At 47.1% G+C, this 20,764-nt stretch overlaps 2 protein-coding genes across 3 annotated transcripts; both read left to right on the top strand.

The window, feature by feature from the left end:
* Positions 1-963: 963 nt before the first annotated feature.
* On the top strand, positions 964-5,197 carry DCD (dermcidin). Of its 2 annotated transcripts, XM_064376719.1 has the most exons (6): positions 964-1,083; positions 2,221-2,259; positions 3,641-3,742; positions 4,101-4,190; positions 4,416-4,478; positions 5,036-5,197. In XM_064376719.1, the coding sequence occupies exons 1-5, from the start codon at positions 1,026-1,028 to the stop codon at positions 4,448-4,450; spliced, it is 324 nt and encodes a 107-aa protein (XP_064232789.1). In that variant the 5' UTR covers positions 964-1,025; the 3' UTR covers positions 4,451-4,478; positions 5,036-5,197. The 2 variants fall into 2 exon arrangements, with proteins under 2 accessions (XP_064232789.1, XP_021521755.2); XM_021666080.2 differs by lacking the exon at positions 4,416-4,478.
* Positions 5,198-12,891: 7,694 nt separating this feature from the next.
* Positions 12,892-16,665, top strand: LACRT (lacritin). The gene is made up of 5 exons (XM_012450380.2): positions 12,892-13,003; positions 14,243-14,296; positions 15,105-15,242; positions 15,630-15,731; positions 16,523-16,665. The coding sequence occupies exons 1-5, from the start codon at positions 12,946-12,948 to the stop codon at positions 16,582-16,584; spliced, it is 414 nt and encodes a 137-aa protein (XP_012305803.2). The 5' UTR covers positions 12,892-12,945; the 3' UTR covers positions 16,585-16,665.
* The last annotated feature ends 4,099 nt before the right edge of the window (positions 16,666-20,764 follow it).

The raw sequence follows: 20,764 nt of genomic DNA, 5'->3' as shown, positions 1-20,764 counted from the left end.
TTATGTGAAATGACGGAGATGTTCATTTGTTTGACTATAGTAACCATTTCACTATCCACGTGTATATCAAAACACCACGTTACACCTTAGATATTACCATAAAATAAAAGAAGAAAGTAAAACAATTGAAGTGGGACGGGCGAATTGCCTCTCTGAAGGCCACTCAGCTAGTAAACAGCAAAATCAAGTTACAAACCCATATCTCTAGGACTGTTTCTGCCATTTCAAAGCAAATGCAAGTCTGCAGGAAGGGTTGCTGAGGCAGAGAGAAGAGCCTTTGGATATTCCACTTATCTGGATTATCCACACCACTGGCCTCCCTCTCCTATCTGAAGGGCAAACTGGGAACTGGCTTCATACTCTGGCTAACTTACCAGAATTTTCTGGGGTAGAGGATCATTAGCTGGGACTGAAGACACCTTAGTCAGGGCCTACTGAGGCTGGGGAGCTCTGCTTACCATATGGAGAACCCTAGAGAGGACAGCAACCTCTCTGGACCTTAGTCAGGGGGGTTCCCAAATGCTATGAGGGCAGCCTCCTGGGATGGGCTTAGCCCACTCAAGGGAAGCCTCAGCCACCCCCACTCTCTCCTGATGTCTTGGACCCCCCTCCTGCTTCCAGGTGGAAGGAGAGCTTTCTGGGCACAGCTCCCTGCCAGGACGCTCTCCAGAAACCTCTCAGTCTCCCCAGGACCCCAGATGTGATCAGATTTGGAAGCCCAGGGACAAGTGAGATGGGGAGGGGAGAGGCAGGCAAAGGATGCCAGTCAGGACGGTGCCAGCTCTGGAGCTGCTGTCCAGAACCTACCTGCAGGGAAGGCGGGTACCAACCAGCCCCAGCCAGCCATTGTTGACTTAACAGGTGGCTCTGAGGTGGGAGAAGAGGAGGAGGAGAACACACCACTGGAAAACTGGTTCCCATTGGTCCCTGTCATGCTTAAAAGAGGCCCAGAGAGGCAGTCTGGACACCTTAGATCTCAGGATCTCCAAGGATTTGGTGGCATACCCACTCCAGCACACAGAAGCATGAGGTTCATGACTCTCCTCTTCCTGACAGCTCTGGCAGGAGCCCTGGTCTGTGCCTGTGAGTATGGCTCTTCCCCTACACCCAACCATATCGTCCCCGGAAGACTGGCCCCTGCCTTCATTTCCCCTTCCCCTTGTCAGCAGAGGCAGTTCTCCCAAGTCTGTCTCTGTAGCCCACTCCTGCCTCCCACTGAGTTCTCCACACAGGGGCCCTGTGCCCACTGGTCAGAGGAAGCCAGGAGCCCCCTCGCCCCAGCACAGCTCTGCACAGCCTCTCCTCTCAGTCTGTGGTTGGCCCCCTCTGCTCCAACCACTCTGGCACTCTTTTTCCTCTCAATGAACCACGCCATTTCCTACTGCCAAGACTTCTGCACATCCTCTTGTCTTTTCCCCTGCTCATTCTTTCACCCACCCATGTCAACCTCCCTCCTATTCAATTTCCAAGTCTGCCCCTCCGGTTCTCTGTCTCCACGTATTTCCTCACAGAAGCCTTACTGAAGCCCCAGAATCATTTAGGTCCCTGTTTTTCATTTTATTGCCTCCTGTATTTTTCCTTCCTAGCACTATCACAAATGTAATTAAATAATTGTTTATGTAATTATGTTAATTCCTCCAAATCCCCCATTGACTGTCAACTTCCCTGAGCAAACACTATCTGTCTTCCTCATGGCTATATCTCCAGCCTCTAACACCACTGGCCTCCTTCCCCTATCTGAAGGGCAAACCGGGAACTGACATCATACTCTGGCTAACTTGTCTGGTGATAATGTGTGCTTCATTCATGCTGTTGGAAGAATAGAGAAATGGAGGGCTGAGGCCCCCATATCAGGTGACAGTCAGAACAGGTCTTGCCCTATCACTAGGGCAGGTGCTGTGGTCATGCCCTAGTTGTCATGCCCCTTCAATTTTCATTATGAAACTTGGACATCTAAGGTAGAGAAGAGAGTCAGAGAACGATTCCCATTCCATAGGGATGTTATGAGTAGCCTAGGTCTGGGGAGGATAACAGAGAGGGATTTGGTTGAGATTTCAAAAAGCATTTCTGGTGAACCCCTTGTGTAGCAGAGCTTTCTCTCCGGTCTGTCCACTGCCACACTCCTGAGATGAGAGGCCTGGGGGCTCTAGGCAGCCCTGGCTAGATACTGCTCATGCAACTGCACCCTAGTTGACATGGTCACTGTTTCCTCCTTTGTAGATGACGCAAAAGCTGCCTCTGCCCTAGGATCGGGGAACCGTGAGTCCTTCCTATTCCTCCTGCCCCAGTCCTGGGTGGGAGGGTTAGTGACAGGGGGTATGAGTGGAGGAAGTCATAGAAGCAGAAGAGGGGTCCAGGGGAAGGAGAGTTGGGAGGTCGACTTTTTGGAGACACTGAAAAGGGAGACTTCCTGAGAGACTCACGCATGGGAGAAGGACAGAGCCTGGGGGAAAGGGTAGCCCTGAAAGAAAGGAAAACTTGCCTTGAGCAAGAGGAGGAACTTAACACTAGACAGGTTCAGAAGTTTTCATCATGTCCCACCCTCACCAATTTCAATTCAAAAACCTTTCACATGGTTCCCCATTTCCCATTACAAAACTCTCATCTCCTAGTCTGACAGTCAGGGTATTCATGACCTAGATCCAGGATACTTTTCAAATATAATTTCCCTGGACTCCACTGCTTGTATTCCCCACATCAAATGTTACACATTTGTCTCATCCGGCAAAATAAGTAACTTTCTACTATGCAACATTCCTCCTCCCCAGGCGCCTTTCAACCCCTACCTGTCCATGCTCTATCAAGCTTCAAGCCCCAGCTGCTCTCTGAAGCCTTCCCTGCCCGGTGGGTGTGGTGCCTCTTTCTGTCCCCATCTCTCCTTTCATCCCTCCCTCTTCTGGGCTTCCCATATGTAGCAGTTCTATCTCCTTTCCTAGACCATAAACCCTTGAGAGAGGGATCTAATTCTCATTCATTTCTACTTCCCCAGCCATGTACACACTCAGGATACTTAATTAACAGCAGAAAGATAAACTGTATTTCCTTATACCTTCACCACACTGTGAGCCCCAACCACAGCACACACCTGCACTCCCCCTGCCTTCTCACACACAACCCAGAGGGAACACCGGGCACCTTGATCTCTTCTCAGACGCCCCTGGTGTGTCTCACACCAATGCAATAAGAGAAGTTTTGATTCTCACATAAACAAATGGATTGTTTATAGCTGCAGAAGCCCCTTTCAGAGACTGTCAAATTTCTGTCCTCATCCACCAGCCTGCCCAGAAGAGAGAAGCTAGTGCCCTCTGCAAAACCTCTGCACACTAAGGGGCTGATATAAGGGATGAAAACTAGGGGGAGTCTCTCTCTTTAAGGTGATCTTTCTGCCAACATGACTTTACTTTCCCTAAACCATAATCCACTCTAGAAAAAGGCCCTGGAAGAGCAGGAAAAGTCTTGGAGACAGCAGGAAAAAAGCTTGAGGGATGCTAAAAAACCTAGCACATCATGAAAGTCAAGCTCTAGAGGAACTGGGAGACAGGGAGCTACCCTCAAGCCAGACCTTGAGGGAGTAAGCACCACCTGCTCCCCCAGAAAGAGCGGAGGGAGCTATCATTCCTCTCACCCCTCACCCTTGCAGCTTCCCGTGAGGCATCAGCAGCTCAAGAGGAAAATGCAGGTAAAGACCCATGTTTAGCCAGACAGGCACCAAAGCCAAGGAAGCAGAGATCCAGCCTTCTGGGTAAGCCTCTTTGCCAATGCTGGTATAGAATTCTGATGCATGCAACAGCAGGATTTATCTGGGGGTCAGTCTGCACTCACAGGCACAAGCCAAGCACAGGGGCACAGCTACATCTATACTCCTAGGGAGGGGTTGGGGGGTGCACACCTTTCTACACCCAGAGTTTCTGGGCCATAGGTTTTGCAGCTTATACTGGACTACCAACCTTCCCATGACAGAGAAGTTGGTTCCCTCAGCAAAGTGACTTCACCCTAGGGGTGCCCGTGGTGCCTAGGAAGGTAGGAAGGGAAGGTAGTTCTCCTACAAAGGAAGCAGCTTTTCTGCTTGCATGACCTCTTCTTTTCTGAATCCACCCTAGAAAAAGGCCTAGAGGGAGCAAAAAAAGCTTTGGGAGGAGTTGAAAACCTAGGAAAAGACGCAGTTGACAATCTAGAAAATATAGGTAAAGGTAAGTACGTCCCCACTGCTCCCTCAAGACCAGCCTCAGCTCCACCCCTTGCATGAGACCTGAAACTGCCACAGCCCCCGCCATTGACACTGAAGACCCCTCACTGTGCTTTCAAATGTCTCCAATTTCTCATCCAGATTTAAATGGCCATTCTTGTCTGATACTGATTCTCCCTGCGGTCTAACTTGCTTCATTTTATTGCTCTTACCCCCTGCCCCTGCTAAGGTGGGGAAGAGGGTGGGTCCTTGGGGCTCCAGTGAATCTAACTTCCAACGCTCTGACTTCTGTGTAAGCCCTTCCAGGCCTCAGTGAGTTTGGAAAGCAAAAGACAGAGTTGAGGAGGAATGGAAGGGGTGGAGCTGGTGCCTGGAACCCTGGAATCTTTACTCATATTCTCTTCCTTCCCCCTACCCCCAACCCTCTCTCCCTTCCCCTCCCTTTCCCCCTTTTCCCCTCCCCCTTCCCCCTCCCCCTTCCCCCTTTCTACCTCCCCCTTCCCCCTTTCCCCCTCCCACTTCCCCTTTCTCCCTCCCCCTTCCCCCTTTCCCCCTCCCACTTCCCCTTTCTCCCTTCCCTTACACTTTCCCCCTCCCCCTTCCCCTTTTCTCCCTCCCCTTCCCCCTCCCCCTTCCCCCTTTCTCCCTTCCCTTCCCCTTTTCCCCTTCCCCTTCCCCTTTCTCCCTCCCCTTCCCCCTTTCCCCCTCCCCCTTCCTCCCCCTTTCCCCCTCCCCCTTCCCCTTTCTCCCTTCCCTTCCCCCTCCCTCTCCTTCCCCAACTCCCTTGCTCTCTTTCCCTTCCTCTTTTCTTCCTACTTCTTTCCCCCACTTTTTCTATGGCTGTCCTAGAAACTATCCATGATGCTAAAGACATCCTTGACTCAGCACTACAGCTGTAAGGGGAAGCTGAGAAATGATGCCCAGGAGCAGCAGGCTTTAAGTCTTCAGCCCAAAACCTAAAAAAAAAAAAAAAAAATTAAAACATCTATTAAATTGAAAGCATCTGTAATACTTGGAGTATGTGTGTGTTTTCCTTAAGAAGAGGTGAGGTAAGAAACCTGGCCAGGAGCCCAGGAGGTTGGAGGAGCACCCCATGAGGCTTCAGTTAGCACCCTGGCCCTTCCTCCTGAACCACAGCTTCCAGACCCAACCTTACCAGAGAGCTAAGCTGCAGCAAGTTCTTTGATTCATACCCAGCCTCTCACCCATATTTGCAAGGGCTAAGCCTCAAGTCCCAAACTGGTTGCCTCCTTATCCCTCACTCTGCCTGCCCAATGGCATTTTACCCTGCATCAGTGTTGAGGGGGACTTTTCCCATTGCCCTGGAATTGGCTCTAGGACCCACAACTAGAATCATAGACCCTCAAGTAGAATCATAGACCCACAACTAGAATCATAGACCCCCAAGTACCCCACATTCCATGAAGAACTGACATCTGGAGCCTGCCCACCACCCTGGGACTTCCTTGGAGCCAGAAAAGCCAGCCCAATCCCAATCAGCCACAGGATTATCATTCTCTGCCCTGTGGAGAAGGAGAAAAAATTTAATCATCAGGGTCACTGGCTCTGTGGAGAATGCAGTGTTCATGGCAAAGAGATTTTTCCTGAACAGCTCCATGGAAGAAGGGAGGGAGATGCTTCTTCTACCCTTCAAGTGAAGGGCTGTGGAAATCACTCCAAGATTGAAGGTTCCAGTCCAGGAGGAGACAGGCATCTCCCCACCAATCTCCCACCCCTAGATGAATGCACCCTCTAGACTGACTTGAAGCTGCCCAGACTGGAGCACAGTAGGACAGCTCTTAAGAAAGCCATGTCCCCAGGCATCAAGAGTATATTAACTAGGGAAGGCTAACCTACTATAAACAGCAATCCAAGATATAATTGCACAAACACCAGCTCATGTACAAGTTAAGGTGGTTTGCTCCAGATTTGGGGGCAAGAGGCAATAGTCTGTCTTCTCCACAAAGTCATTTAAGGATACAAGGATGTCAATAGCCCTGCCATCTGGATGGACTCTCAACAACCACAAGGAACTAGAACACATGGAATCCTGTCAACATGTCATGAATAAATGGGAAAGAGAGATTTAACAACACACACAAGATGCCCCTCAATTTAGGATGGGGTTACATCCTGATAAGCCCATCGTAAGTTGAAAATGTAAGTTAAAAGTACATTTAACGTACCTAACCTACTGAACGTCATAGCCTAGTCTTGCCTATCTTACATGTGCTCAAAACACTTACATTCATCTAAAATTGGGCAAAATCATCTAACGCAAACCCTATTTTGTAATAGTGTTGAATAGCTCATGTTATTTATTGAACACCACAATGACAGTAGAAAACAGAATGCTTTTATGGGTACTAGAAGTATGGATTCTACTGAATGTGTATTGTTTTCTCACTGACACAAAGTCAAAAAACTGTAAGTCAGGGACTATCTGTATTTGGGAGCATTGTTTGAGGAAAAACAAACTCCACCAAGTCCTGCCTATTCAAGAAACGATTGTTTCTAAAAATAAACCCACAAGCATCAGGATTTGTCATAACGATGATCAAGGGGCCGGGCACGGTGGCTCATGCCTGTAATCCCAGCACTGTGGGAGGCCGAGGCAGGCGGATTGCCTGAGCTCAGGAGTTTGAGATCAGCCTGGCCAACATGGTGAAACCCCGTCTCTACTAAAAATACCAAAAAAAAAAAAATTAGCCGGGCGTGGTGCCACGTGCCTGTAATCCCAGCTACTCAGAAGGCTGAGGCAGGAGAATTGCTTGAACCTGGGAGGTGGAGGTTGCAGTGAGCGGAGATTGCTCCATTGCACTCCAGCCTAGGTAACAGAGCAAGACTCTGTTTCAAAAAAAAAAAAAAAAAAGGACAGCCATTTCTAAAGGGATCTTCTGTTATGTCAATTAAAATTTCAAATCTAATTCTCAAGATGTTAAGGAAAAAGCAAAGAGAGAAACAGAAACAAAGACAGAGCATGATAAAGCAAGCGAGATTAAATGTTGACATTTGGGAGCTCGAGTCCCCAGTGGATCTAGAAAGAGGATGTAAAAATTCTTTGTACTACTTTTACAAATCCTCTGTAAGTCTGAAGTTATTTCAAAACAAAAAGTAGACAATAAATATGTTAATTAGCTAGATTTAGCCGTTCCACAATGCACACATATTTCAAAACATCACATTGCACATGATAAATATATACAATTTTCATTTGTCAACTTTTAAATTAATTTTAAAATAATCAAAATATTACACAAAATGTTTAGAAATAATAAGAAAATCAGATTTCACAAGAAAATCCAGATTTCCAATTTTCCTTGAAGAATTAGAATGTCTGGCAGCCATCAGCTCAAGGCAGGAGCAGCTAGCCACTTTACAAAGGGCAGGCACACTCCAATTTGCTCCAGCTTTACCACTTCCTCCTGATTTCCTCCACCTGAAAGGGAGGGACAATTGCTATTCATCATTGCACCTGTGCTGCTGTTTGCCTTGTACCTGGACTGCCTCACTCATTAATGGTACCTGCTTGACTCCTGTAGGCATTGAAATTTGCAACCCCTAGCCCTGGCCTTTGACCCCAAGTCCCTTTCTAGATATTGCCAGATGAGGTAGCTAGACCCCGTGTGAGTCACGAGAATCCTTTTTGCTTAGACCACAGGCAGGAAGAGGGCCTGCTCATGTCTGCTTTGTGGGCTGTTCCACAGCTTCCTGGAACTTACGCCTTCACCTGTGAAACCAAGACAGAAAAGAAATCCTTCACCTTAAGGTCTGGAAAAAGATTTCTGAAGCTGCATATAACATGTCTTCTTTTTCTCTGTGCCCAGTTGGTGTCCATCAAACTTTCCAAAAGCAAAATGCTGAAGGGTACTGTCCTAGTTAATTTTATACGTCAACTTGCCTGGACCACAATGCCCAGATATGTGGTCAAACATTATTCTGATGTTTTTGTGAGGGTGTTCTTGGAAGAGATTAACGTTTAAATTGGTAGACCTTGAGTAAGGCAGATTGCCCTTCATAACTGTAGGTGGGCCTCATCCAATCTGTTGAGGCCTGAATAGAATGGAAGATTGACTTCCCCTGAGCAAGAAAACCTTCTGCCAGCAGGTGGCCTTCGGACTTGAACCATAACATCAGCTATTTCCTGGGTCTTCAGCCTGACCTCCTTCAGACCTGAACTACAGATTTTGGACTTGCCTGCCTCCATAATCACATGAACTAATTTTTTAAAATAAATCACCCCTCTCTCTCTCTCTTTCTCTCTCTGCCTCAATCTCTCTCTCTCTGTCTCAAACTCTCTCTCTATATGTGTGTGTGTGCCTGTGTGTCTACAAATATTCATACTATATATTTTATATTTACATACTTATATTTGTATATTAGTATTTATACTAAACATATAAATACACATAGATACAAATACACACATATCCAATTGGTACTATTTTCCTGGAGAACCCTAACGCATACAGGTGCTGATTAGTTAAAACTAGAGAAACTTAATGTTACAGAGGCTTCATATTTATTTTAAAATGGAATTTCATATTCCAGCTAGGAGTTGTGGTTGCCAGCACAGACTCTGAAGCTAGGAAGCCCATGTTGAAATCCAACTCTGCCACTCACTAGCTGTGTCATCGTGGGCCAGCGTCTTCAACTGCCTTTGCCTTAGTCTGCTTATCTAGAAAGTAAGAGTATTCATAGTACTTCATCTCATTGGGTTGTTAGGCGGATTAAATGAGAGCAGAATGTATAAAGCTCTGAGAATAGTGCTTGGCACATGCTACATGCTGTATGTATGTTAAAGAATCAGAATTCGCATTTTTAAAAATTTCACTCTATTGCTTTGTCTTTACACCTCCCCGATGGCCAAGATGGAAGATCAAGGGCATGAGAGGAGTGTGGCAGAGCTTGTGCAGGCCACAGCGCTTGGCAGAGAAGACCAGCCATGTCGAGCATAGCAGCCAGAGTGGTCCTCCGAGATCAACGTATGCCTGTGTCTTCAATGCAGGAGCTGTCTACCCGAAACAGTCTATGTCACTTCCTCCCTTTGGAGTCTCTGCTTACCCACCAGCCCCCAGAACGAGGCTTAACACACAAGGAGGGGAATGAGGAAAAGATATTCATCGTGGGTCAGACAGGAAGTGGTGTATCAGTGGAGAAGTGCCGGCAGAAAACAGCACACTCAGGAGGGCTTTTTAAAAAGCGTCCTTAAGGAAAAATATATCTATTATTTACAGAGATTCAAGTAAGGACTAGCAACAGCAGGAAGCCTGAAGCAGCAGGGTGGCTGGGGGATGGGGGAATAATGTCACCTGACACCAAGAGATGGCGCTCTAGAACAGGAACCAGACAGAAGCTGCAGTCAGAGAGAAACACAGCTATTGCCACACCGTGCTGCGTTATCTATGGCTGCAAAAATTATTCAAACATTTGGTGGCTTCACACATTATTTCTTATCCACAGTTGCTGTGGGTCAGCAGTCCAGGTACAGATGCGCCCACAGACTCAGAGTCTCTGATGAGGCTGCAGTCAAGGTATCATCGAGACTGCTGTCACCTCAAAACTCAGCTGAGGAAGGATCCACTTCCAAGCTCCATCACATGGTAGCTAGCCGGGTTCAGTTCCTCACAGATAATTGAACTGAGGGCCTCAGTTCCTCACTGGCTACAGGCTGGAGGCTGCCCTCGGTTTCTTGCCATGTAGGCCTCTCCACAGGACAGCCACAGACCATGGCCACTCGCTTCATCAGAGCAAGCTGAGAAGATCCAGAGACATAGTGTGTGTAAACAAGACTAAAGTTGGCCGGGCACAGTGGCTCACGCCTATAATCCCAGCACTTTGAAAGGCCAAGGCAGGCAGATCACAAGGTCATGAGTTTGAGACCAGCCTGGCCAACATAGTGAAACCCTGTCCCAACTAGAAATTTAAAAAAAAGAAAAACTAGCCGGGCATGGTGGTGGGTGCCTGTAGTTCCAGCTACTCGGGAGGCTGAGACAGGAGAATCGCTTAAACCCGGGAGGTAGAAGTTGTGGTGAGCCGAGATTGTGCCACGTAGTCTCAGAAGTGACTACCTCATCACTTCACCATCTTCTACTTATTAGGAGTGAATCTCAAGACCCAGCCCAGTTAAGCAGAGGAAATTACAGCAGGGCACCAATGCCAAGACGTGGGCATCACCGGGAGCTATCTCTGAAGTCATCCTACCACACATACCAAAGCAAGGAAGGGAGCAGGAGGAACAAATGCCTTGACCTCTCCCTCTTCCCATCCTCCCATCTCCCACCTGTGTCTCCCGTTGGCCAAACTCAACTAGAAGCTAGAGGACATGGGAGCCCAAGAGATACAGTCCATAGGCATCCTTCCAGACCAGTGCAGAGACGAAAGAGAATAGACCTGAGGCACAGGGGAGAGAGATGCAACGAGCAGCACATGAGACAAGACACAGATCAGCGAGCTGACAGTCATCACGGAGGTCAGATACCCTAGAAGACAAGACATCCCACAGAGCCGCCCCTCACCTATATCCACGAGGTCCATCAAGACACTGCACAGAGCAGCCCCTCACCCATATCCACGAGGTCTGTCTCTTTCCTCTAATCTATGCATCCAATTCTTTCCCAGGCTCTATAATTTAGGGTAACATTCCTCCTGGGACCTGTCATAGAGTAACAAAATTTTCTTTTTTTTTTGAGACGGAGTTTCACTCTTGTTACCCAGGCTGGAGTGCAGTGGCGTGATACTGGCTCACTGCAACCTCCACCTCCCAGGTTCAACCTATTCTCCTGCCTCAGCCTCCCAAGTAGCTGGGATTACAGGTGTCTGCCACCATGCCCAGCTAATTTTTTGTATTTTTAGTAGGGACAGGTTTTCACCATGTTGGCCAGGTTGGACTCAAACTCCTGACCTCATGATTTGCCCACCTCAGTCCCCCAAAGTACAGGCATTACAGGCATGAGCCACTACACCCAGCTAACAAATGTCCCTACTTTTCACCTCATCCCTATTTATGTAATACTTGCCTCTTTAATTACTCAGGCCAGGAGGAAGATGTGGGAGAGGAAAGGACTATGCAGTGACATTTGGAAAGACCCTGCTCTGTGACAGTTCTAGTGTTGACACCAAAGTTCTTATTTCCTCTTAGAAAAGCCTTGTGCAAATAGCATAATTTGCTCCTGTTGACTTTTTTAATGTGCTCATGGAGCCTGTTTGGGATCTAGATTTGTTTGGAATCTGCAGGACTTCTCCTGCAGTGTACACATACGTGCACACATGTATGTGCACATACCCAGGGCACTGGTGCCATCAAAACTTTCTCTTGTTCCTCAGCCTTCCTATTCCAGGTAAGGCCACCATTTGCGAGGCTCCCAGGCCCAGACCTTCGGGCGGGTAGTAATTGCTAAGGCTTTAATGTCCTACCCCATTAATTTTATCTTCCTTTATCTCCTGAAAAGATTAATGCTCTAAACCCTGGCACCCAAAACACTCTTATGTCAAAAACTCCCCAACGCCCCCTTCTCACACTTGTCTTCAGAGTCGCCATGAGGCAGAGAAGCCTCTGGAGTCAGCCTGCGTGGGGCTGGGTGAGTGCCAACACCAAGCAAGGGAGAGTCACAAACTGACATCCAGGTCCTTGTTCTCCACCCTTCAGTCCCTCAACTGGCTCCTGCTTCTCCTCTGCCCATTCTATTAATATCTAGCATTTAGCACCAGCCTGGACAAAAACCTACCTGGAAAGATGGTACAAGAACCCCACACAACTCCATACAACTTTGCTGTCTAAAAAAATTCTTTGCCATATATTATCTCACTTAATCTCCACCACTACATTGTACATAGGAGCCACAGCTCCTAGACAACAAATAAAAAATCCTAACACTTTTCACAGCCTAACATTTTCATATGACAAAGTCAGAACTCAAAACCCAGACCTCTCAAGTCCCAGATCAGGTGAGAAAGAAACCCCAAGTCAAAGAGAAGCTTCTTCAGAATAATCTGTTTTTCTGGATTATTCACACCATGGGTCAGCTCCCTACTTGAAGTGAGAACCAAGCTGCAATTTCAGTGAACCACCGTCATGCTTTAACGAGGAGATTCTGTCAGCAATGTGGGGTCCCAATGATTACGACTGAAGACAGAGATTGATAGGCCTATGTGGGGCTGGAGGAGTTCTTTTCAGGGGCTGGATAATGTCAAGAACAGGGAACAACTCCAGAGAAGGTACACACACCTTCAAACCCATCCCATCAAGGGGAGAAAGCAGCCAGGAACTCAGGCCTCAAGTGAGCCCCTTTCCCAGGGAAAACCTTCAATCCCTGCACTGAGTCCTATGTAGACTGGGGCAGAAGGTGGACAATGTAATCTCCTGGGCCCTCAACCTCCTCCTGGAGAGATGACTACCAGAACCCTCAACAGACACATCCCAGAATCTCCCCAAGGGAGATGTGTTCTACCTACCATCCCTAAGATCCCAGGGGTGTGAACCCAGATGGCAGGTGTGGTGGGGAAAGGAGGAAAGAGAAAGGAAGGGATGGCTGGGAGTTACTAGAGAAAGGCTCCTATCCAGGAACTGCCTGCTAGCCCTTGTTGACTTAGCAGGTGACAGTCCGGGGACGAAGAGGAGGAGGGTGCAGAAGTCACACCCCTCCAAGCTTGGTTCTCATTGGCTCTTGACATCCTTAAAAGGGCCCAGAAGTTTCAGCATCCTTATTCCCTGGACCCTCTGTGGATTCTGTGGTTATAGTCACTCCTCATCCCAAAGAATGAAATTCACCACTCTCCTCTTCTTGGCAGCTCTGGCTAGGACCCTGGTCTATGCTGGTGAGTATGGCCTTTCCTCTGCACCACCCCACAAGGATGCCCTCACACCTGCCTTCACCCCTCTGCTCCTCTCTCCATGCTATTCTCGCTTCCTTACCTCTGCAAGTGACTCCTCTCCCAGTTCTCCACGCGTAGCCTCTGCACCCCACTGGCCAGGGGAACCTGGAACTCTCTGGCCCCTGCCTGCCCTCCCAGCTCATCTCCTCATACACCATCTTTTACCCACTATACCCCAGCTACACTGGCTTCTTGCAGTTCCTCTGGACCACTGCATATAGTTGAGCAGGGTGTCCCATGCACAAGGGTGCCCAGGCACAGGGTGGTAGAAGCTAAAATCTGGTCCACACTCCATTTGCCAAGCAGTGAGCCTGGCCTCTGGCTATGTCTCTTAGAGGGAGGGGATGCCTTTTTTAATCACACAGAAGCACCATTTGGGCCATGACAATCCTGCTGTTCCATGAACATCAGGATCTTCCTTCTTGCTCTCTCCTCATCTGGAATGCTTTCCCTCTCCCTGGGTCTTCCCCCAACCAACTCTAATGTCACCTGGCCAATGATTTTTCATCTAGAAAATCTCAATTTAGATATAATTCCCCAAAAAGGCCTTCCAGGCATATGCGGAACAAATCAGATCCCATGTGCCCTTCTCACACCAGGCTGCACGTTCCCTTCCAGCGCTGTCACACCAGTCATTAAATAATTACGTAAAAGGACAGATGTAAGCTCTGTCAGGGCAAGGGTCTCGTCTGCCCTCTTCAGCACTGCACCTCCATCTCTTAGCACAGAGCTTTGCATAAATTTTGTATTGAAAGAATAAAGGGAATAAGAGCTGGGGTCTCAACCCCAGAAACCACTCAAAATGTGCCTCCACGGCCCCCACACACTGTCTTCCTCCACCACAGAGGAGCTTGAGCCCCTCTGACCATGGCCAGCTCCCTGACAGACATCTCAGGGAAGCCTCCCAAGCCAGGGGCAAGTCAGGAGGAAGGCGGTGTTCCAAGAGACATTACACTTCTCAGAGGAGAACCTGTTTCAAAAGCCACTAGAGTTAAAAATCAGAGAGAGTGCCCGGGTAGACCCACTGATATGGTGGAAGGGCCTGTCCAACCAAAAGGGAAATTGATTCCCTTCTATCCATGAGCATTCCCGAGAGCTAAGCTTTGGGAATGGGAGGGAAGGGTGGCTTGGGCGGGTCCGGTTAGGTCCTTGCTCTTACCTGGCATGTTTCCTCCATTGCAGAAGATGCTTCCTCTGACTCGACAGACGTTGATCCTGCCCAGGAAGCTGGGACCTGTGAGTGCTCCTCTCCTGCCTTCTCCAGCCCTCCTTGGGAATGTTTAACAGTTAGGGATGTGAGTGGAGGCTGGAGAAGAAGCCAGTGGGAGGAGATCTGGATTTTGTACTTGGTGATAATGGGGAGGGGCAGGTAATGTTATAAACAAGGTAGTATGGGTTGGAATGGCACAAGGCTAAGGACAAAAGAGGATGACCCAGACAGCAAGGCCAACAGGGAGCATAAGGGAAAGGTTGTTGTGAATAAAAGGGAGAGAAACAGGAGGCTAAATGGTAAGGGCAATGTCTCACATGGCATTCATACCTTCACCTGCAAACACCTCCCATTACTCCCAATTCCTTAGCAAGGTACCCATTATCTGTCCTGTAACCTTATTTTCCAACCCCATTTTCCATGACTTTCTTTTATGTCCTACCAACATCAGCTAAATTGAACTTGCTTCCACTCCCCACTCCTATCCCACACATGCCTCCGCCTGAGCTCTTACTCACTCACTGCCGGCCCCCAGGGAAGCCCCTTTGGAACATCCTCTCCTGCTAACGTCCTGCCTTCAAGATCCAGCTTCTCTATGAAGTGTTCCCAGATTCTCAACATCCCCTAGCCCAAATCCTTTCCCAACCCTGCCCACTGCCTTCCAAGAGACACACAGCGTGCAGAAATCCTCTCCTTTAAGAGGGCAGGTTTAAGCCATATGATTTCTGTGTCCTGGCGCCCAGCACATATTAGGTACCCTGGGGCCCTGCTACCCACTCCAAAAGAAACAAACACTTTGACTTTGCTAAAATCAATCAATTTGTGTATTCATAGCTAAGCCTGATGAGGAGGCCTCAGATCCATCACAATCTGCTTCACCCCAAGAGACAACCACAGCAGCCCAGGAGACTTCGGCAGCAGTTCAGGGGACAGCCAAGGTCACCTCAAACAGCCAGGGACTAAACCGCCTAAGTAAGTGTCTGTCTCTATGCCATATCAACAACCTAGAGAAGTCTCTGGCTGCAGGCCCATATTACACCTCCACACACAGAAGCGGATAGACTCAAACACCTGAACACAAAGGCACAAATGGGACTGCACGCTGCGCCCACACACAAGGCTTCTGCAACAGCAGATGTTGTGGCCAGCACTATACGTGGTTTCTGTCCTGGCTCACACGCCTTCCTATGAGAGAAGTGCTGAGGCCCTCAGCAAAACTTCTGCACTTTAGGACTTTGTATGGGGATGATGTCCTGTTGCGGGGGGTGGAGTGGGGGTGGGTGGCAGGTGGGGTGGTGCAGAGTTCTCTTTAAATGAGGTGACTTTTCTGCTAATGTGATTGTTCTGCTCCAAAATTAGAATCCTTAGTGGAGAAAAGTCTCTTACTAACAGAACAAGCCTTTCAAAGAGCAGGAAAAGGAATGCATGGAGGCGTGGAAGGTGGAAAACAATTCTTTGAAAGTGAGTGCATCCCAAGGCAAGGCTTTGTGGGAATGAGAATACTCACCACCCACCATCCAGGGGTGGGAGATAGGAGACAACCTGCCCCCATTTCCACTCTCCCATATGAGACTTGGAATTGCCACAGCCCTTGCTGTTGAAGACCCCCTCACTTTGTGCTTTCATATGTTTACAATTTCTCATGCAGAGTCAAATTGCCCGCTGGGTGTGGTAGTTCATGCCTGTAATCCCAGCACTTTGGGAGGCCAAGGCAGGTGGATTGCTTGAGCCCAGGAGTTCAAGGCCATCTGGGCAACATGGCAATAATCCATCTCTACAAAAAAATACAAAAATTAGTCAGGCCTGGTGGCATATGCCTGTAGTGCCAGCTACTTGGGAGGCTAAGACGGGAGGATCACCTGAGCCCAGGAGGCACAGGTTGCAGTGAGCCAAGATCATCCCACTGCACTCCATCCTGGGTGACAGAGTGAGACCCTGTCTCAAAAAGAAAAAGAACAAATTCAATGTGCCATGTTGTCTGACATTGATTACCTTGGGGTCTAACCCCCAGCCTTCCCACAGTGGAGCCTGCTTGTTTCTAGTCTTCTTGCTCCCTGCCCCTGCCAAGGTGGGGAAAAGGGTAGGTCCTTCAGGCTCTGGTCAATCTAATCTCTATCCCTCTAACTTCTGTGTAAGCCTCTCCAGGGTCTCAGTAAGTTTGGAATGCAGAAGATGGAGTTGAGGAGAAATGGAAGTGGTGGAGCTGGAGCCTGGGGTCCTAAAAGCCTCATTTATCTCATCTTTCTTTCCAGGTGGAAATGAAGTTGCACAAAAATTGCTGAAGAGATTTGGTCTAACAAAACTGTGGAACTGAGAAGCTGAAAAGAATGAGATCACTGGACTTAAAGCTTTAAATACCCTTGTAGCCCAGAGCTATTAAAATGAAAGCATCCAACTTGCTGTGTGCTTGTGCTCTGTGGGATGGGCCCTTGAGGAAGGGCAGGGAGAAAAGCCCTCCCTAGACTAACACAAAACACAGGATGTTCTGGCCCGGGTACTTGGCCAGTCACAGCCTGCCTAGAAGGCGGAGCCTCTAACAAGCCCTTTTATTCACATTCAGCCACATCCACATGTGCTCAGCCTCCTTTGAGTCCAAATGTCACTCCAGTTCTCGTCCACCTCTTATTCTTCACACATTACTCCTAGTGACATTTGAGCATTTCCAAAAATTAAATCAACTTCCAAAGAACCAGGATTTATCACCTTGAAAATAAAGCCTGAGCCATTGATACTAAAGCCAACTTCCGGTACCTTTATTAGAAACTCATCTCTCCTGCCTTCTATTCGTACACTGTGGCCCAATGGCCCAATGGCCACAGTGGCTGGAAATGGTTAATTAGGTCAGACAATAAAGTAATGAGCCACTACAGTGATAACTGGCACTTGACTAAAAAGACAACTGAATCCATTAAAGTTATTCTTGTAATGTGATGCATAGAAATCACTTACGACTGTGTTTTAGATGTGTGAATTATATTCCCCAAAGGACTAAAGTCTCTCAAAGGGGTCTTGGTCACCTCTTCCTCCACTTGCATCCTTTGTTTCTGTCCACCACAGCACACAGATGAACGAGGGAACATCACTCATGACTTTGAGGAGCAAAGAAAGCAATCAGATCTCCTGCCAGACCCTCCCCAGGGCAGGCACATGGTCTTCTGCTCTTTAACATGCCCGAAGTCATTGGTTCTAGACTGTGCTTCCCACCCCATCTTAGTTTATTTTCTGCTGCTTATAACAGAATATCTAAAACTGGATAATTTATAAGAAGCAAAATGTATTTCTTACAGTTCTAGAGCTGGGAAGTCCAAAGTCAAGGGAACACATCTGGCAAGAGCTTTCTTGCTGGCGGGGAATCTCTGCAGGGTCCCAAGCTGGAACAGGGAATCGCATAGTGAGGTGGCTGTCTGTGCTAGCTCAGGTCTCTCTTCCTCTTCTCAGAAAGCCTCCAGTCTCACTCCTGTAACAAACCACTAATTCATTAACCCACTAATTCATTCATCCATGAATGGATTAATCGATTCATAAGGGCAAAGACTTCATGAACCAATCATTTTTTTTTCTTTTTTTTGAGACAGAGTCTTGCTGTGTCACCCAGGCTGGAGTGCAATGGCTCAATCTCGGCTCACTGTAACCTCTGCCTCCCAGGTTCAAGCAATTCTCCTGCCTCAGCCTCCCAAGTAGCTGGGATTACAGGCACCTGCCACCACACCTGGCTAATTTTTTGTATTTTTAGTAGAGATGGGATTTCACCATGTTGGCCAGGCTGGTCTTGAACTCCTGAGCTCAGGCAATCCACCCCCGTCAGCCTCCCAGATTGCTGGGATTACAGGTGTAACCCAGTCACCTAGCATAACCCAGTCACTTCTTAATAGCCCTGCCTTTCAATATTGTTACTTTAGGGATTAAGTTTCTTTTTTTTTTTTTTTTTTTTTTTTTGGGGAGAAGGAAAAAGGAAGAGAAAGAACGAGAGAGAATGGGGAGGAGGAAAAAGGAAGAGAAAGAAAGAGAGAGAATGGGGAGGAGGTAAAAGGAAGAGAAAGAAAGAGAATGGGGAGGAGGAAAAAGGAAGAGAAAGAAACAGAGAGAATGGGGAGGAGGAAAAAGGAAAAGAAAGAGGGAGAGAGAATGGGAGTATTGCTTTCTTGCCCAGGCTGGAATGCAATTTAATAATGGGTATTGAAAACCTCTTTTATACTGATAATTATACTTAATGATGTAGTCAGGAAGGAATAAGGGAAGAAGATAACAAACAAACAGCCAACCAATATTTCATTTAATCCTATGAAATGCTATGCGATTACTGAGGAGTGATTTACTTCCAATTATATAGTCACCTTTGGAATAGGTGTGAGGTGGTAATGTATGTTTTGTGTATTTGAAGTGGAGAGTTCTATAAATGTTTATTAAGTTTACTTGTTCCGGGTCTGAGTTCAAATCTTGAATATCCTTGTTAATTTTCTATCTCGTTGATCTATAGAATCTTTAGCTATTCTTGTTACATTGATCCTTTTACCATTATGCAATGTCCTTCTTTGCCTCTTTTGATCTTTGTTGCTTTAAAGTCTACTTTATCAGAGGCGAGAATTGCATCTCCTGCTTTTTGTTTATTTGTTTATTTTTACTCTCTGGTTGGTAAATCTTCCTCCTTCTCTTTGAGTCTTTGTGTATCGCTGCATGTAAGATGGGTCTGGATGCAGCATACCGATGGGTTTTGGCTTTTTATTCAATTAAAATATATATAACTTTAATACTGGCGTTTGATGCTAGCTGGCTGTTTTGCCCATTAGTTGATGTAAGTTTTTCGCTGTATTAATGTTCTTTGCTTTTTGATATATTTTTGGAAAGGCTGATATTGGTTGTTCCTTTATATGTATAGTGCTTCTTTCAGAAGCTCTTGTAAAGCAGGCCTGGTGGTGGTGAACTCTCTAAGTGCTTGTTTGTTCGCAAAGGATTTAATTTTTCCTTCGCTCATAAAGCTTAGTTTGGCTGGATAGGAAATTCTGGGTTGAAAGTTCTTTTCTTTAAGGATGTTAAATATTGGTCCCCACTCTTTTCTGGCTTGTAGGGTTTCTGCTGAGAGATCCGCTGTAAGTCTGATAGATTTCCCTTTATGGGTAACCTGACCTTTCTCTCTGGCTGCCCTTAGTATTTTCTCCTTCATTTCAACCCTAATAAATCTGGCAATTATGTGCCTTGGGGTTGGTCTTCTTGAAGAATATCTTTGTGGTGTTCTCTGTATTACCTGGAGTTGAATATTACCTTGCCTTGCTAGGTTGGGAAAGTTTTCCTGAATGATATCCTGAAGAGTATTTTCCAACTTGGATTCATTCTCTTCCTCACATTCAGGTACACCTATCAAACGTAGATTAGGTCTTTTCACATAGTCCCATATTTCCTGGAGACTTTGCTCATTCCTTTTTATCCTTTTTTCTCCAATCTTGTCTTCTCGTTTCATTTCACTGAGCTGGTCCTCGACTTCTGATATCCTTTCTTCTGCTTGATCAATTCGACTGTTTAAGCTTGTGCATGCTTCGCGAAGTTCTCGTGTGGTGCTTTTCAGCTCCATCAATTCACTTATATTCCTCTCTAAATTGTCCATTCTCGTTAGCATTTCGTCAAACCTTTTTTTAAGGTTCTTAGTTTCTTTGCATTGCGTTAGAACAAGTTCTTTTAATTCACAGAAGTTTCTCATCACCCACATTTTGAAACCTGCTTCTGTTACTGGAACACACTCGTTCTCCATTAAGCCTTGTTCCATTACTGATGAGGAATTGCGATCCCCTGTAGAGGGAGAGGCATTCTGATTTTGAGTGTTCTCTGCCTTTTTAGGCTGCTTTCTTCCCTTGATTATATATTTATCCATCTGTCGTCTTTGTAATTACCGACTTTCTAACTAGGTCTCTGAGCGGACGTCCAACTTTTTGATTCCCAGCGCCGAAAACTGAGCAATCCACTGCGCCGGCCAAAACAGCGGTGTTAAGATTGATGGTGCTTTTCTGCCCGGGAATATCCGGACTCTGCACCAAAAACTGGCACGCTAAGGCACCAGCAAAACCGCCACGCCGGCCACGAGAGTCGCACTGGCGACCCGTGGGGCTCCTCCGCTGGGAATCTCCTGGTCCGTGAGCTACAAATATTCGTCTGAAAGTGTGGCGTCCTCTCGTTCTTTGCGCTTTCACTGGGAGCTACGTGCCCGAGCTGCTAGTGATCAGCCATCTTGGATCTCTCTCGGGGATTAAGTTTCAACATAAGTTTTGGAGGCGACAAACACTCACAAACTATAGCATTCTACTCCTGGCCCTCTGAAACTCATGTCCTACTTAAATATAAACATATTCATTCCAACTCCATAGCCCTAAAATCTTAGCTCATTCCAGCACCAACTCAAAAGTCCAGAGTCCAGAGTCTCATCTGTGAGCCTGTGAAATACAAACCAGTTACCTACTTCTAAGATCAATTGTGGTAGAAGCATAAAACAGACACTCCCATTTTGA

This window comes from Aotus nancymaae, unplaced genomic scaffold (genome assembly GCF_030222135.1).
Source record: "Aotus nancymaae isolate 86718 unplaced genomic scaffold, 86718_ANA_hifiasm-v0.15.2.pri h1tg000016l, whole genome shotgun sequence".
Classification (NCBI taxonomy): Eukaryota; Metazoa; Chordata; class Mammalia; order Primates; family Aotidae; genus Aotus; species Aotus nancymaae.
Note: the sequence above shows the minus strand (reverse complement) of the source record. Positions and strands in the feature narration are given on the sequence as shown.

Bases quoted from the DNA above. Each gene is read 5' to 3' on its own strand.
- DCD (XM_021666080.2), top strand. From the start codon at position 1,026: ATGAGGTTCATGACTCTCCTCTTCCTGACAGCTCTGGCAGGAGCCCTG. The intron at 1,084-2,220 runs GTGAGTATGGCT...CCTCCTTTGTAG, and splicing joins AGGAGCCCTGGTCTGTGCCT to ATGACGCAAAAGCTGCCTCT. The intron at 3,743-4,100 runs GTAAGCCTCTTT...AATCCACCCTAG, and splicing joins GCAGAGATCCAGCCTTCTGG to AAAAAGGCCTAGAGGGAGCA.
- LACRT (XM_012450380.2), top strand. From the start codon at position 12,946: ATGAAATTCACCACTCTCCTCTTCTTGGCAGCTCTGGCTAGGACCCTG. The intron at 13,004-14,242 runs GTGAGTATGGCC...CCTCCATTGCAG, and splicing joins TAGGACCCTGGTCTATGCTG to AAGATGCTTCCTCTGACTCG. The intron at 14,297-15,104 runs GTGAGTGCTCCT...GTGTATTCATAG, and splicing joins TGCCCAGGAAGCTGGGACCT to CTAAGCCTGATGAGGAGGCC.